Consider the following 16,848-nt stretch of genomic DNA (forward strand, 5'->3'; position numbering starts at 1 on the left):
TCTATGGTTACCTTACAATTAAGAAGATACTTTATTTCGAATATTTTTTTAATATTTGGCGATTTTTTTATAGTAACCTGCCAGTATTTTTCTTTGTAGGGGCTTATTGAGATTATTTGTAACTCAGGTAAGATATCATTAAGGGCTGCTTTAATTTCGCTTTTATCAAAGATTTCTGGGGGGATTTTCTTAATAATTATGTTATGTGGTTTTAACTGTTTTGGTGTGTATGTGAAGAAAAGGAAATTTTCTTTTGAGAAGAGGGTTTTTGCTAGATTCAGATTTTCAATAGTATATACTTTAATATGCATTATGTTCTTATTAATTATGTTAACAGTGTACTTAAATGGTAGCAAATTTCTAATCTTACGTATATTGACATTATAGATGACAATTACCGGTAGGTTGTTTAAAGTTGCTTCAGATTCTGCTGCTTCTGCTGCTGCTGCTTCTGCTGCTGTTGCTGTTGTCATCTGTGCGTGTGAAGTCTTCTTTGTTGTTTTGTTGTTTGTTGTCGTCTGGGGTTTCAGGCTTATTGGTTTTAAGGCTGGGAATTCGCATTCGTCGAGCTCTGCTAGTGGCTGGTAGTAATTTGTTTTGTTGATGGAGTTTTTGTTGTTATTGGTATTATTTTTGTTGTTCCTATTGATATTTTTGTTGTTGGTGCTGCTGTTGTTGTTATTTTTGTCAATATTGATTTTACTGTTGTTTTTGTTGATGGTTAGAATTTCATTTTTTAGGGATGATATTTCTTTTTGATATTGTTCGTTGATTGTTTTTATTCTGCGAAACTCTTTCATTAAGATTTTAAATTGTTCCTTAGTTTCACCTTCATCCTGGTCTTCTTCTTCCTCACTGGCAGTAGAGTCGTAATCGTCATCGCTGTTGTCATCTGATGATGTTTGGTAGCGTCGCTTGTTAGTTTGAGTATCGACCTCCATCTCATATATTTGGTCACAGTTCATTGGATCTTCTTCTGGTATTTGAGATCGTTTTTTAGGATTAGATTCCATATTTTTTATTTCTGTTCGCCTCTTTCCAAGTTTTTTTTCATTAGATTGAGTTGTATAAGTAGACTTTTTTAGTTGCTGCTGCTGCTGTAATTGCTGTTGTTGTTGTAGATGCTGCTGCTGCTGTAATTGCTGTTGTTGTTGTAGATGCTGTTGTTGCTGTAGTTGCTGTTGTTGTTGCTGCTGTTGTTGTTGTCGCTGTTGCTGTAGTTGTTGCTGTTCTTGTTGTTGGTGTTGTAGTTGCTGGTGTTCTTGTTGTTGCTGTTGCTGTGTTTGCAGTTCTTGTTGTTGCTGTAGCTGTAGTTGTTGCTGTATTTGTAGTTGTTGTGGTTGTTGTGATTGCTTTTGTTGCTGTGGTTGCTTTATTTGCTGTTGTTGTGATTGGTTTTGTTGTTGTTGTGGTTGGTTTTGTTGTTGTTGCTGTAGCTGTTGCGATTGCTGTTGTTGTGGTTACTGTTGTGGTTGCTGTAGTGGTTGCTGTTGTGGTTGCTGTTGTAGTTGCTGCTGCTGTTGTGCTTGCTGTTTTTGTAGTTGTTGTATTTGTTGTATTCTTTGTATGTTCTCTACTTTTAGTATTGTTATTGGTTGAACACTTTGTATTTCTTGTTGCTGATTCACTATTTGCACAGTTGAGGTTTTTATTGTTTCTTTATTATTATTTTCTTCCCGTTGTTGTTGTTCATTAGCATCTAATGTTTGCTCTGATACTGTTTTAATTCTGGTTATTAATTGCTCATTGGCTTTTGTTTTGAGGAGGGCATTAATTTATACCACCTATTAAGCGAATTGATTTAGCGAGGGGTTTGTTTTGTGTTGGCGTAAAATTAGTTATGTTTTAATTTGTGTGTGCTTGTGTGTGGTTTGGTTACAAAGTTTTTGTGTGTTTTTAGTTTCAACGTAAGTGAGCGAAAGAAACGAGAGAATAGATAAACCAAACAGAAGAGCTGCGGCGGAAGAGCTTTCATGCCGGCTTATGAGGTGGAAAGCTTCTGCCGCAGCTGATCGCTTGTTTACAAATAATGATTTAAAACATGCTAATATTAAATCTGCTGCTTCTGCTCCCGACATGCTCCCCCCGCTGGATGCGGCACGCTGCCAGATGAGGTGGTTTCCAGGGGTAGAACAGCTATTTTGCCAACAGCCCTTTTTATTAGGCCGGTGGCTGTCCGAATGACAGCGACACGGGCCACACCGTCAGCTCCATGGATAATGCTCTCCACTCTGCCAAGACGCCATTGAAGCGGAGGGATGTTGTCCTCCTTGAGCACCACAATGCTATGCGGTAGGATGTTGGGCCTTGATGCACGCCATTTCCCACGTTCTTGTAAAAGCGAGAGGTAGCTGGTACTCCACTTCCGCCAGATGATTTGCTGAATTTGGCAAACTCGTTGCCAGCGGCTCAGCCGATCGATGCTGAGGTGCGTGATGTCGGGCTCCTCGATTGTGGCGAAGGAAGACCCAATCAAAAAGTGACCAGGTGTAAGGACATCCAAATCGTTAGGGTTTTCTGAAATTGGACAGAGCGGTCAAGAGTTAAGCATCGCTGAAATTTCATAAACTAAAGTGCGAAGCTCATTGAATGAGAGAATAGTGTTGCCAACGACCCGATGAAAATGATATTTTGCAGATTTGACGGCAGCCTCCCATAGGCCGCCGAAATGAGGCGAACGAGGGGGAATAAATTGCCATTTGATCCCGATGGAAACGAAGGCCTGCTGAAGATCGCTGTTTTGAGGGTCGGCGAGAAACAGTTGCCTCAGTTCCAGCAGCTCGTTTTTGGCTCCAACGAAGTTTGTAGCGTTATCGGACCATATTGTGCCAGGCTTGCCCCTTAGGCTTATGAAGCGCTTGAGGGCAGCGATGAATGAAGCCGCAGACAAATCCTCCACCAGCTCCAAATGGCAGGCTTTAGTGGCGAAGCAAACAAATATTGCGATATAGCATTTGACGGGTGGCCGGTTTCTGACTTCAGACTTGGAGTAGAAAGGACCACAGAAATCGATTCCCACTGTGACAAATGGTCGACTTGGCTGCACGCGGTTGGATGGCAAGGGAGCCATGATGTGCTCAGCTAATTTGGGCTTTAATCGAAAGCAGCGAATGCATTTGTTGATAGTGGCGGCGACTATTTTTCGACCACCAATTGGCCAAAACCTTTGCCGTAAAGCCGCCAATAAGCTCTGCGGACCTGAGTGAAGAAATTTCAAATGATAGTGAGCTATGATTGCTGACGTGACTGGATGATCCTTGGGAAGCAAAATTGGGTGTTTTGCATCATAATCCAATAATGAATTCTGCAGCCGACCGCCAACTCGAATAAGTCCCGATTCATCGCAGATTGGATGCAGCGAGTACAGCTTGCTTTTTGAGGAAATCTGCCTTTCGGATTGCAGAGCCTTATACTCCTCAGCAAAGTTGATGAGCTGGATTCCCTTGATGAGCAGATGCGTGCCTTCCTTGATGTCGTCTACTGTAAGAGGTCCTCGCCGTCGTGGCTCATCCTTGGCTTTTAGCATTAGGAACCGATGTATGTAGCCAAAGACTCGCTGCAGCTTTCCAAAACAATTTTGAAACTTGCAGCCATACGAAATATCCTGGCTTTGCGTCAGCACCAGCGCGAGGCGGCGGCGTTCAGGCACATCTACTAGAGTAGGCGTATGAGGCGGCCAGCAAGCTTCGTCTGTCCGCAGGAATGGTGGGCCCTCACGCCACAGCGACGAATCCAAAAGTTCGAGCGGAGTACATCCTCTGGATAATATGTCAGCCGGGTTGTAGTGGGTCGATATATGATGCCAAGCCATATCCTTGGTCCTTTCCTGAATCTGCGCGATTCTGTTGGAGACGAAAATGTTAAAGTCTGATGGGGCCTGGCGAATCCAAGAGAGCACAATTGTTGAGTCAGACCAACAATGATATGTGCAAGGCTGAGAAATGGCATTAGCGATGTTGTGGATGAGTTCGGATAGCAATAGAGCTGCGCATAATTCAAGTTTGGGTATGGTTATTGTTTTAAGCGGCGAGACTCTAGACTTGGAGCAAAGCAAATGTGATGAGTAGGTGCCCCCTGCTTCGGAGCGCACATAAATACAGGCACCATATGCCGCCAAGCTTGCATCACAGAATCCATGAATTTCCAAAGATGAGTCAGATTGCATGATGAAGCGAGGAAATTTTAAATGGCTGACTGCCGAGATTTGCGCGGAGTGTTCCAACCATAAGGAATGCAAAGATTGTGGCAAAGTCTCATCCCAGTCGAGCTTATCTTTCCACAGGATTTGCAGGAATATTTTGAGCCTGGTTATAATGGGCGCTATAAGACCTAGGGGATCGTAGAATTTGGCTACGGCTGATAAAATAGACCGCTTGGTAGCTGGCTTGTCTGCTACATTTCCAGAGAATCCAAAAAGCAAATTATCGGAACTTGTATCCCAGTATAGGCCAAGTGTTTTGGCGACATCAGTCCCATCACTGAATTTGAGCATTTTCTCGCGATCAGCCTCAAGTTCTCCTTCAAGCGCTGCCGGCTCATTGGAGCACCATTTACGAATTGGAAATAGGCCTTTTGCAAGTAACGATTTGACCTGCTGCCGGATATAAACGACCTCCTCGATCGAGTCGCCTCCAGAAATAAGGTCGTCAACATAAAAGTCCCTACGCACGATCTTGGCTGCCACAGGAAAATCCTTCTCCTCATCATAGGAGAGCTGCTGCATAGCACGAATTGCTAGGAATGCAGCAGGCTTAGTGCCATAAGTGACGGTGTCCAGGGTGTATATTTTAATTTCTTCGCTTGGACTATCACGCCAGAGGATGCATTGGAGCAGATTATCAGGTTCGGAGACACGCACACAGCGATACATTTTGCAGATGTCGCCGCATAGTGCCACTTTAAAGAATCTGAACCGAACCAAAGTGCTGAAGATTTTAGGCTGAATGGAGGGACCAGCAAAGAGCAACTCGTTTAAAGAGTATCCAGACGAAGACTTGGCAGAACCATCGAAGACTACCCTGAGCTTGGTAGTCGAGCTGTCCAATTTGTGAACGCAGTGGTGGGGCAAATAATATTGCGGCAAAGCTGACTGCTTGCAAGAGAGCGACATATGGCCTAAATCGATATACTCCTTTATAAAGGCAATATATTGAGCCTTGAGATTAGGATTTCTAGCCAATTTGGATTCCAATGATTTGAATCGCTGCGAAGCACGATGGTATGAATCTCCTAGCATATCGAGACTAGTCTTTGCGGGCAATCGAACTGAATATTGGCCTGACTCAAGCCGAGAATAAGATTGAGCAAATAAATTCACGCACAAAGCATCTTCATCAGTTGGAGCAGATGACGATCCACAATAGCTGTCAATTTCCCAAAACCGTTTGACAAGGTCCGGCAACGATTCAGGTTCCAATTGTACATCGTGCTCAACTGACAATGCGGGAAGAGAAGAGTGCTTATGGGCCGGCGAAGATATGCCACCGGATACTACCCAACCCAATCTAGTTTTTTGCAAGGAGGGAAGGTGATCGGCCAGCCGTATCTGCCCAACGCAAAGCAGGTCGAAGAAGATTCCAGCTCCTATAAGAATGTCAATCCTTTGACTTTTATGAAAGAGCGGATCGGCGAGGAATAAATTGCTGGGGATGTTCCATTCGGAAGAGTTTAGGTCGAAATGCGGCTGATAATTTGTGATGGTGCTAGTCATTATTGCAGCGAATGATGTTCGGTAACCTTTGTTGCGAGATTGTACAATAATATCTACCGCCTTATCAGCCATGAGTGAAGACTCTCCTATACCTGAGATGCATGTATTTGAGCGACGAGTTGACAGTTGCAATTGATGAGCGAGTCGAGAAGTAATGAAATTAATTTGCGATGCAGAGTCGAGCAAGGCTCTGCAGGGCACCATTATGCCGGAACGATTTCGGACATATATGATGGCAGTGGCAAGAAGCACATAATCAGATTGATGATCTACCGAGGCTTTAGGTGGGGGTGAATTTGGCGAAGCAGAAATGAGCGAGGCACTATTTTGAGGAGCAGAAGTGGATGTGGGCTGCGAGGGTGATGAAGCAGGATTTGACTCCAAATGTAGCAATGTATGACGCTTAGAGCGACAATGCCTGCAGTTCCCAGCTTTGCACTGCTGCAGGCAAAGATGTAGCCTTTTTGCTTCTTTGTAGCGTAGTGTGGGACTCAAGGCAATAAATTGTGGACATTTCGAAATAAAGTCATCCTTAGAATCACACAAAATACATAATGAGGTGTAGGATGATGCGGTGCAAGCGTTTTGGACATTTTTATACCCTTGCAGGGTATTATAATTTCAGTCAGAAGTTTGCAACGCAATGAAGGAGGCACCTCCGACCATATAAAGTATATATATTCTTGATCAGGATCAACAGACGTCCGTCTGTCCTTCTGTCCGTTTCTACGCAAACTAGTCTCTCAGTTTTAAAACTATCTTAATGAAACTTTGTAGTTAGCCTTTTATATACTCTCACTCATATATATGTCGGAACGGGCCAGATCGGACGACTATATCATATAGCTGTCATAGGAATGAACAGAAAATTTTTACAAAAAAAATTATAACATTTTCAGTTTACAACAGATTTTTATCAAATTTGAGATATAGCCATTTTATTATACTCTACAATTCTGTTTAAAATTTTATGAAAATCGAACTACTATATCATATAGCTCCCATAGGAACGATCGAGAAATTAATACAATTAAAAATTACAACTATTTCAGTTTTAAACAGATCATCATCAAGTTTGAGGTGTAGCCATTTTATATTAATCTTAAATTTTGTGTAAAATTTCATGAAAATCGGACGACAGTATCATATAGGTGCCAAACAAACGATCGTTTGGTGTAGAGGAAAAATGCAAATCTGTGAACTGCAAATGAAAACAGGGTGAATGAAATGAAAACAGGTGTTACTTCATTGTAATCATAAATATATATATATAATTTATATTATAGGGATTCCTACTCATAGAAGTTCAAGGTAAGTACACTAATCATATATTAAAAACTTATTTTATATACAAAAAAAACATGAATAATTTTCTTAATACCTTTGAAGTAAGCTAAGTATTAAGAGGTCAAATATTAAATATATCATAACTAAGCCAAAAATGCATTAATTTCAGTTTTTATTAGGGTAACAAATCTGCATACTCAATTTAAAAATTAAAAAAATTCAAATTTTCGTCAATTTTTCACCATTTTAACGATACCGCTTATAAAAATTTAAAATTGTCAAAAAATATGAAAAAATTAAATTTATGCCGGACCTGGCTAGATCGATTCGGCTGTTGATGCTGATCAAGAATATATATGAATAATAGGATCGGAAATGACGCCTTTAATAAGTTTCAAGCTTTCGACTGAAATATAGGCTTTGCTTAATTATTTGGTACATTGAGCGCTCTCCTCTGCGATTCTCAAGTCTTACACTTAAGCAAGGCTTTAGCTAGAGGAAGTTTAGTTTTCTTCTTCTTTTATATAAATTACTAATTTAGTGCTTGGTGGTTGATAGACTTTGATCAACTGGATGTGGCAACCATGGCTAGATCGAGTCGGCTGTTGATGCTGATCAAGAATATATATGAATAATAGGATCGGAAATGACTCCTTCACTAAGTTTCAAGCTTTCGACTGAAAGATAGGCTTTACTTAATTATTTGGTACATTGAGCGCTCTCCTCTGCGATTCTCAAGTCTTACACTTAAGCAAGGCTCTAGCTAGAGGAAGTTTAGTTTTCTTCTTCTTCTTTTATATAAATTACTAATCTAGTGCTTGGTGGTTGATAGACTTTGATCAAGTGGATGTGGCAATCATAAAAATTATAGTTTTCTTAATTAAGGTAAGACGTTAACAAAATATCTCTTGCTAATTGAAACCAAAACATGGCCCAAAAAGTCAAGATGAAAATATGGTTTATATTAAATTATTGTTTAATTACCATACCCTTGGCCGTGTTGACTAGCTTATTATTGATCTCGAAAAGTCTTCCAAGCTCTCTTTAAGAGCCGTGATGATCATGACGAGCGGGGATATGGTGTCATTTATTTGTTTATAGTAAAGTATTCTTAACTCCCAAAAATAGTTTATTCAGCACAACTTACTAAACAAAGAACACAACAATGGTGATGATCGAATCTGCTCAATATAAAATATATATTAAAATAAGTTGATCTATATTTGTAAAGCAAATTTTTAAGAATTGGTATGCTTTTAAATAACAGAAAGTTAACATATTTCAAGCAATGCTCGTATATAATTTTTGCAAAAGTAATTCTTCACACAAAACCCGCTCGTTTAATGTAGAGGAAAAATGCAAATCTGTGAACTGCAAATATAATATGTTTAGGTGAATGAAATGAAAACAGGTGTTACTTCATTGTTTTTAATCATAAATATATATAATTTATATTGTAGGGATTCCTAGTCATAGAAGTTCTATCTGCAAGGGTATATAAACTTCGGCGTGGCGAAGTTAACTTCCTTTCTTGTTATTTATAGTTTTTCCCACCTGGTTGCTAGGTGTGTGGGTTACCATAGCATTTTCAATGTTTTCCATCATCCGACATCTCTTCTCCAAAAAGGCAGCCATATCCGTCCATTTTAGCAGCTTATTGGTAGGCAATCCCTCTTCCCACTTCTCCTGGGTATGCTGATCCAGTTTGGAGGACACCAGGGATATGAGCATTCCATCCGCAATCTCCTGGGTGGTTGCCATTGTGTTAAGGGCTCGCAGATGAGAGTTGATGCCGTCGCTCAATTGCCGCAAACTCCTTGCCGACCCTTTCACCACACTAGAAAGCCTGAAAATAGATCGTATGTGCCCCTGAAAATGCAAAAGTTTGTTATCAAACCTAGCAGTCAATAGGTCGACTGCCTTCTCATAATTGGCCTCTGTTGGCTCCAGCGAGCGAATTGTGTCTAACGCGGGGCCATCCAAACAGGAGCGTAGATGCTGGAATTTTTCCAAATTGGTCAGGTCCTCGTTGTTGCCGATGACTGTAGTGTACATAGCGTAGAAATCTGACCAGTCCATATAAGCGCCTCCAAATCGTGGCAGCTTAAACTCAGGCAGCCTAGTGGCCCGGACACCAGCCCTGGAGGTTGAAGCCTGCTCGATGTTGAAATTTGGGAGTGCAGTCGAATTTATCACTGACACTCGGCGGAGTTTTGCTAGTTCGCGAGATATTTTAGATTTCACCGCACAATAAATGTTTAGAAATTTTGCACGCACATCACTAGCCAGCTCTAGTAGATTGAGCCTTTCGACAGCTGTTTGAGACTTATCAAAATTATCCTGCATTTTTTCAATAAGCTCAAGCCTGACTTGAAGGTCGGCCTCATCAAAATGAGACGCCTCTTCTGAACCGAAAAAGTCATTTAAAGCCACTAGCTGCCGAAAAACCGAGTCAGCTTTGGCTTTATAAAAGTCAAAATCACTATTGGCCCCGGATGGGCACGCAGTAACCGAATCATTCTCTGCCATTTTATTTTCAAAAAGAGTATTCAAAAGTCACCTTGGGTTTGCGACCGATGCAGCTGTACCAAACGCAGAGAATAGAGAACGAAAGAATAGCGGAGCCAAGCTTGGCGTTCACTGACCGCGAGCTAACGGTTCTATCGGACCACCAAAACCAACAGCACAAACACAATTTGCACGAAAAGTATATAAAAGGGCTGCAACTATCTGCTAGTGCACAAATATATAAAGAGATGCTATGTACTCGAATGTACCGATAAAGTTCAATAGCGATGCAACGATATGCAATTGTATTGTGTGAGCATACGAACTATATATAAGCACTTTTCACCTTTTATTTTAACGAAAACGATTTTTTACGCGATCACGTCGGGGTCACCAAATGTTTTGAGGAGGGCATTAATTTATGCCACCTATTAAGCGAATTGATTTAGCGAGGGGTTCGTTTTTTGTTGGCGTAAAATTAGTTATGTTTTAATTTGTGTGTGCTTGTGTGTGGTTTGGTTACAAAGTTTTTGTGTGTTTTTAGTTTCAACGTAAGTGAGCGAAAGAAACGAGAGAATAGATAAACCAAACAGAAGAGCTGCGGCGGAAGAGCTTTCATGCCGGCTTATGAGGTGGAAAGCTTCTGCCGCAGCTGATCGCTTGTTTACAAATAATGATTTAAAACATGCTAATATTAAATCTGCTGCTTCTGCTCCCGACAGCTTTATTATTATTTGCTTCCGCTTTCTTCACTATTGTTTCTTCTTCTTCACTAGCTACTTCTAGCTGATCATTGCGCTTCACTATTGTCTCACTTCCTATTTTTGCCCTGCGAGCTGCCGCCGCACATGCAGCCACATGCCTTGCAGCGCCTTTATACTTCACATCTTCCGTCTCACTCACTGTTTCTCTACTCTTCTTTACTTCTGTCTCTGTCAGGCTCCTCTCCACTTTTTCACTTTTCCACTTTTACACTTTTTCACTATTTACCACTTTTTCACTTTTAACTTTCGACCCTATAAATCATATATATTCTTGACCAGCATCAACAACTGAATCGATATAGCGTTGGTCGTGAGGAAAAAATATATTACTACATTTTTGGAACATTTTTAATAATATATATTGAAATTGCACATTTATTAACCCTATAAAACCGCAGAACAGAACTTAGTTTTAAAAATTTTACATTTATTTATGTATTAAATAAGAATAAGGCTCTTGAAAATTTCGTTTCTTTGGTAAAACTTGTTGTGGCCCTGAAAAGGGCCTTTTTAATGTTCCTCCGCATCTGCGAGAAAATTTACTTGGAGCTGGTGTACTTGGTGACAGCCTTGGTTCCCTCACTGACGGCGTGCTTAGCCAACTCTCCGGGCAGGAGCAGGCGAACAGCAGTTTGGATTTCCCGACTGGTGATGGTAGAGCGCTTGTTGTAGTGCGCCAGACGAGAAGCCTCGGCAGCAATACGCTCGAAGATGTCATTCACAAAGCTGTTCATGATGCTCATCGCTTTCGAGGAAATGCCAGTGTCGGGATGGACCTGCTTCAGGACCTTGTAAATGTAGATAGCATAGCTCTCCTTCCTCTTCCGCTTCTTCTTCTTGTCGTTCTTGGTGATGTTCTTCTGGGCCTTGCCAGCCTTCTTGGCTGCCTTTCCACTACAGGGTGCGGCAAGAAATCTTGCTGATTTTAGAAGGTTATAAAAAAAAAGTAGTTGACATACCATTCCAAATTTTTTTTATTCTTGTAACACACATGCTGAAGTTTTCATTACACTGTTTTGAAGATTACATCGGACAAGTGATGGCCGCCGTTTTCAATGCACTGAGATACCCGATTTTCGAAGCTCAGCTAAACTCTCTCATGCATATCGACGGATATCTTTGCGATTGCTTGCCGAATGTTATTCTTCAGGTCGTTTAGGGTTCGAGGCCGATCGGTGTAAACGATCGATTTGAGGAAGCCCCATAAAAAGAAATCGCACGGCGCCAAATTGAGCGCGCCGGCTACGTGAGGTCACCCCTCAAGGAGATTAGACGACCGGGGAAATGTTCCTTCAAAAGATCCATTGACGTTCGTGCTGTGTGGGCCGTGGCTCCATCTTGTTGAAACCACACATCACCAAGGTCCAGTTCATCCAGTTTTGGAATGAAAAATTCTTCAATCATCTGTCTATAGCGAGCTGCATTCACCGCAACAGTGCGTTCGTTTTCTTCGAAAAAGTAAGGACCAATTATCCCTACTCTCGAAACTGCACACCACACGGTGACACGTTCACAATGCAGTGGCGTCTGATGAATTTCACGCGGATTGTGATCACTCCAATAACGCATGTTTTGCTTGTTCACACAACCGGAAATGTGAAAGTGAGCCTTATCACTAAAAAACACGACCGCGTCATCAGGCAGGTTTTCGTGGAGCGCTTCACAAGCATTTCGGCGGCCAACAAAATCGCGTTCATGAAGCTCTTGCGCCAAAGCCAATTTGTAAGGATGAAATTGAAGATCCTGGTGAAGAATTCGTCTTACAGTGCGATCAGAAATGCCCAAAGCAGCTGCATGTTTGCGCGCCGAACACCGGGGAGATTGCAAAACAGAAATCCTCACTCTCTCAATGTTTTTCTGTGTTCTGACTCTCCGATGAGCTGGATGGGATTTTGTCACATTCCCGCTCTCCCTGAATGTTTTCACCCACGAAACAATCGACTGCCGGCCAGGAACGCGACCTGCAGGATGAATGTTAAAGCGAGTACGGAAGGCACGTTGAGTGGCAATTACGGAACGAAAAAGTAGGCAGGCAAATGCGCGCTGCTCTTTCGTCCAATGCATGATGTCGACTGACTGCGGAATAGACGAAACTTCAGGAAGTCACCTAAAACATGGAACACTCCCCACCCTCACTCGACCACTCCACGAAGCTTGGCACCAAAAACAAATAAGCAAGTTTTCAGATTCACTGATCATAGCAGCAAAGTTTTGGTGTTCGCTCTTATACTTTTTATCAAGCAATGTTTTCAGGTCTGTGGCGACCCACCCCTTACTGAACGCACAGGCAGAGTCAAAAGTATAAATTCGTGAACATCGACCCTTCGAGCTACATTCGTTCTTCGTGTGTGTGAAGTGAATAAAGTGAAATAAGAGAAAATGTCTGGTCGTGGAAAAGGTGGCAAAGTGAAGGGAAAGGCAAAGTCCCGCTCCAACCGTGCCGGACTTCAGTTCCCTGTCGGCCGCATTCATCGTCTGCTCCGCAAGGGCAACTACGCCGAGCGCGTTGGTGCCGGCGCTCCAGTTTACCTGGCTGCCGTGATGGAATATCTGGCCGCTGAGGTTCTCGAGTTGGCTGGCAATGCTGCTCGTGACAACAAGAAGACTAGGATCATCCCGCGTCATCTGCAGCTGGCCATCCGCAACGACGAAGAGTTGAACAAGCTGCTCTCTGGCGTCACCATTGCCCAGGGAGGTGTCTTGCCCAACATCCAGGCTGTCCTGTTGCCCAAGAAGACCGAGAAGAAGGCTTAAGCGTTTTAACAGCGTGCCAAGTCAAACTTGTACATAGAAACACAAACTCAAACCCAAACGTCCTTTTCAGGACGACCAAACCATTTCAAAAGAAACTACAATTTTCAAATATGCTTAAGTTTAAAATAATTAATTCATAAACTATTAAATAAATTTTTTTTTTATAGTTAAAGTAAGGTGGTCGGTATAAAGTGTAAAACGAAAATGGAACAAAAATGCAGAAAGTACAGTCGTCAGGGGACAATTCCGGTGACAAACATTAGCATTAATTTTCTTGAAAATTTTGGGTACAGTTTGCATCTTAAAGATACATGGACATAAAATAGGAAAACCGGGAATTCATTCCCATCGGGACTGTTTGAGCTACCTACGGCATGATTGCCTACCTACGAAAAGCCCGACCAATTAAAATGTATTAGGCGTTATTATTCGTCTGGAATAAATATGAAATATAGCACAGTTCACCTTCGACAGTCTAACCGATCGGTCGTGTTCTTCCGCGAGACGTCTACGTAGCGCAGCATCAAAACATCCAAACGCTAGCACAAAGCAAACGAAAACAATTCTTATCTCTACTTCAACCGGAGCGACAAACAAATTTTGGCAACTTTTAAGAGGCCTTAAAGTTTTTTGACCCCACAATGCTTGACCCACCGGACATCTGGAGAAAGCATCCGCCTGACGGAATATACTTGGTTGCAACTAGAACTGATGAGAGTTCCCAGCCACTAGCTGCTATCTGCCCATTCATTGTTAAAAAAACAATCGACAATGCCATTCAGGGCGAAGTGTCAAGTTGCAAGAGAACCAAAGACGGTAACTTACTCATTAAAACTAAAAATCTGCTACAAGTCGAAAAGCTAATGAAACTTATCAGCATGCCTTCTAACACTCCATACATCGATATACCCATAAAAATATCAGAACACCGAAGCCTTAATTCCAGTGTAGGAATAATTTATTCAAATGATTTACGAGGAATAGAAGAAAAAGTTATCTTGGAAAACCTAAAATCACAAAAAGTAGAAAGAGTCGATAAAATATATAAATATATACCTAACCAGGTCCTCCAAAAAACTGAACAAAACGAAACGGGTCTTATTAAAATCTTTTTTAAGCAATCCAATCTGCCAGAATTCCTCTATATTGGATACGAGAGAGTTCAGGTGCGCACATTTATACCTCGCCCTATGCGCTGCAACAATTGCTCTAGATTTGGACATACTGCAAAATTCTGCAAAAACACTCCAACCTGCGCCAACTGTGGTATGGATGCCCATGTAAACTATGAAAATTTAGAAATTTGCCAAAACAAGTCCAATTGCATAAATTGCTGCCTTAAAAAACTCCCAGCAACAGACCACCATGCCCGCAACAAGGACTGCCCTGTCTTCTTGTCGAACAAGGAAGTCCAGGCCATCAAGACCCTACAAAAAGTCGACAATAGGACAGCCTGGTCCATATATAACAAAAGACACCACGATGGATCACTTTACTCCTCAGCAGCGAAATTAAATGTAGCCCACTCTTCCCAACAATCAACAAGGAAACCAATTAGCTATGCCCCAAATGAATTTGACACACCAACATCCGAGAACCCCGAGCCAGACGAACCTATGTCATCCAGCTCGGAAACCCCCTGCACTTCCCATACTGCAAAAAAATCGGCAAAAATTCTTCATTTCAGCTCAACAAACAGAACAAAAAGACTATTAAAAAACGATCAAAGCGCAATAATAACTAGAGCAAAACTTAAATCCCTTGCCTCAAGTGAGACAAAAACAACGCATTAATAATCAAAATGACCCTGAAACTCTTACAATGGAACATGAATGGATACCTGAATAATTACAACGAACTGCAAGTCTTAATAAAACGCTTTACTCCCAAAATCATTTCACTGCAAGAAACCCACATTACATACACCCAACCAATCCCTATTCCAGTAAACTTCGACATTCACTACACAGCCTCCCATAGCCCGGATGGCGGAGCGGCAATTTTAATTCACAAATCCATTCAGCACAAACTCATCCCTATTCAAAACTCAGTTGATTCCATAGCAATAGAAATTCAGTCTGTAAAAAAATTCAATATTATATCTTCTTATATATCTCCCAACACTAAATTTAATCACATGGATCTACGTTCGATTATACCATCAGGTAACTGCCCAAATCTGATTACAGGGGACTTCAACAGCTGGGGATCTCCAACAATAAATCAGAGAGGTAGAATATTGGGAAAATTTATCCTGGACAATAATTTCATTATCCTTAACAACGGACAACCCACACATTTCTCAACACATAGAACGTTAACACACGTTGACTTGGCATTCTGCTCACCTGAACTAAAAATATTTTGCGACTTTAAAATCAGTGACTCTCTCCAATCACCATCGAAATTTTCCCGAAAAACCAGAGAGCAAGACAAAAGTATGTACAACGGTTCGTTACTTGCAGAGCTGATTGGGAAAAATTCGAGACGCTCACTGATGACCTGAACAACAAAATTCCAATTTCACCAAACATTAATCAGGAAGCGGGTAACATCAAGAAAATTATATTGCAAAGTGCATACAACACCATCCCACATACGAGACCACCTAGATCACACCATAATGTCCCTTGGTGGAACAACAAATTGAATAGTATGAGAAAGGAAAAAATGAAAGCCTGGCGAACTTTCAACAGAGACATGTCCATTGAGAATCTCATCCAATATAAAAAAATCAACGCACAATTCAGAAGGGAATTAAAATCCAGCAAAGCCGAAAGCCTATTTAAATTGACTTCAACAATCTCCCCACAGTCCAAGCCGGAAGCAATTTGGAGCAATATTAAGAAACTCTGTGGCCTTCACAAAGCCACACAAATACATGCAATAAAGGACAACAGCAGTAGCGATCTTCTTAACAGCTCTGAAGAAATTACCCAAGCTTTCGCAAGCTATTGGTCTCTTCGCTCGGAAGACTCCCAATTTTCCAATTCCTTTATTGAAGAAAAACTCAAACTGAGTATGCGGAACTACTTAAATCCCCCACACCGAACTGCAGCCTTTATGGAACAAGATATAAACTTCCTAGAGTTCTCATCTGCTCTAAATAGCTTAAAGGGTCACACCCCAGGACAAGATAAGATAAATTACAATATGATAAGACACGTAGCTGATTCACTCAAAATGAGAATTATATACTTTTTCAACAATATATTAAAATCCTATATTCCTCAATCATACAAAATTAGCACAATTATACCAATACATAAACAAGGTGCTGACAAAACCATGACTGAATCGTACAGACCTATCTCTCTCAACCCATGTTTGTCTAAAACCCTCGACAAGATAATCTCAAAACGGCTATGGTGGTTTGCAACAAGTAACAAACTACTAAATAGCCGTCAACTGGGATTGAAAAAGGGAAAATCTGTTATGGACTGTCTGCTAATCACAGACGCTCTAATTAGCAGAGCCCTCTCTGGAAAAAGACACATATCCATCTTATCTCTTGACTTTGCAAAAGCATTCGAAAAAATAAGATTACATACCATCATTAATCAGTTGTCGGAATGGGGCTGTGGACCATTGATAATCAGATATGTGATTAACTTCATGTCAAACAGAAAAATCAGAGTTCGGGCCAATAATAACACCTCAAGGATACACCCACTCCACAATGGCATTCCACAAGGATCTCCACTCTCTGTAATTCTCTTTCTCATTGCGTTCAACAGTCTCTCAGATATAATCGACAAGCACAAGGAACTTCAACACACAGCTTATGCAGACGACTTCAATATCTTAATACCATTAAAAAAAGAC

At 41.3% G+C, this 16,848-nt stretch overlaps 3 protein-coding genes across 3 annotated transcripts; 1 reads left to right on the forward strand and 2 right to left on the reverse strand.

The window, feature by feature from the left end:
• Window positions 1-1,639: 1,639 nt before the first annotated feature.
• LOC110180224 (uncharacterized) lies at window positions 1,640-9,343 on the reverse strand. Its single transcript, XM_086840990.1, has 4 exons — window positions 9,275-9,343; window positions 8,895-9,151; window positions 8,552-8,843; window positions 1,640-2,517 (listed from the first exon to the last, which is right to left on the reverse strand). The coding sequence occupies exons 1-4, from the start codon at window positions 9,341-9,343 to the stop codon at window positions 2,473-2,475; spliced, it is 663 nt and encodes a 220-aa protein (XP_086697116.1). The 3' UTR covers window positions 1,640-2,472.
• Window positions 9,344-10,765: 1,422 nt separating this feature from the next.
• Window positions 10,766-11,838, reverse strand: LOC147644762 (histone H2B-like). Its single transcript, XM_086840994.1, has 2 exons — window positions 11,516-11,838; window positions 10,766-11,163 (listed from the first exon to the last, which is right to left on the reverse strand). Exons 1-2 carry the CDS (start codon window positions 11,836-11,838, stop codon window positions 10,809-10,811), a joined length of 678 nt encoding a protein of 225 aa, XP_086697120.1. The 3' UTR covers window positions 10,766-10,808.
• Window positions 11,839-12,606: 768 nt separating this feature from the next.
• On the forward strand, window positions 12,607-13,093 carry LOC110185948 (histone H2A). The gene has a single exon (XM_020954965.2). It carries the CDS (start codon window positions 12,649-12,651, stop codon window positions 13,021-13,023), a length of 375 nt encoding a protein of 124 aa, XP_020810624.1. The 5' UTR covers window positions 12,607-12,648; the 3' UTR covers window positions 13,024-13,093.
• Window positions 13,094-16,848: the final 3,755 nt, after the last annotated feature.

This window comes from Drosophila serrata, unplaced genomic scaffold, assembly GCF_035046125.1.
Source record: "Drosophila serrata isolate PLE 108 unplaced genomic scaffold, ASM3504612v1 contig_100, whole genome shotgun sequence".
Taxonomy (NCBI): domain Eukaryota; kingdom Metazoa; phylum Arthropoda; class Insecta; order Diptera; family Drosophilidae; genus Drosophila; species Drosophila serrata.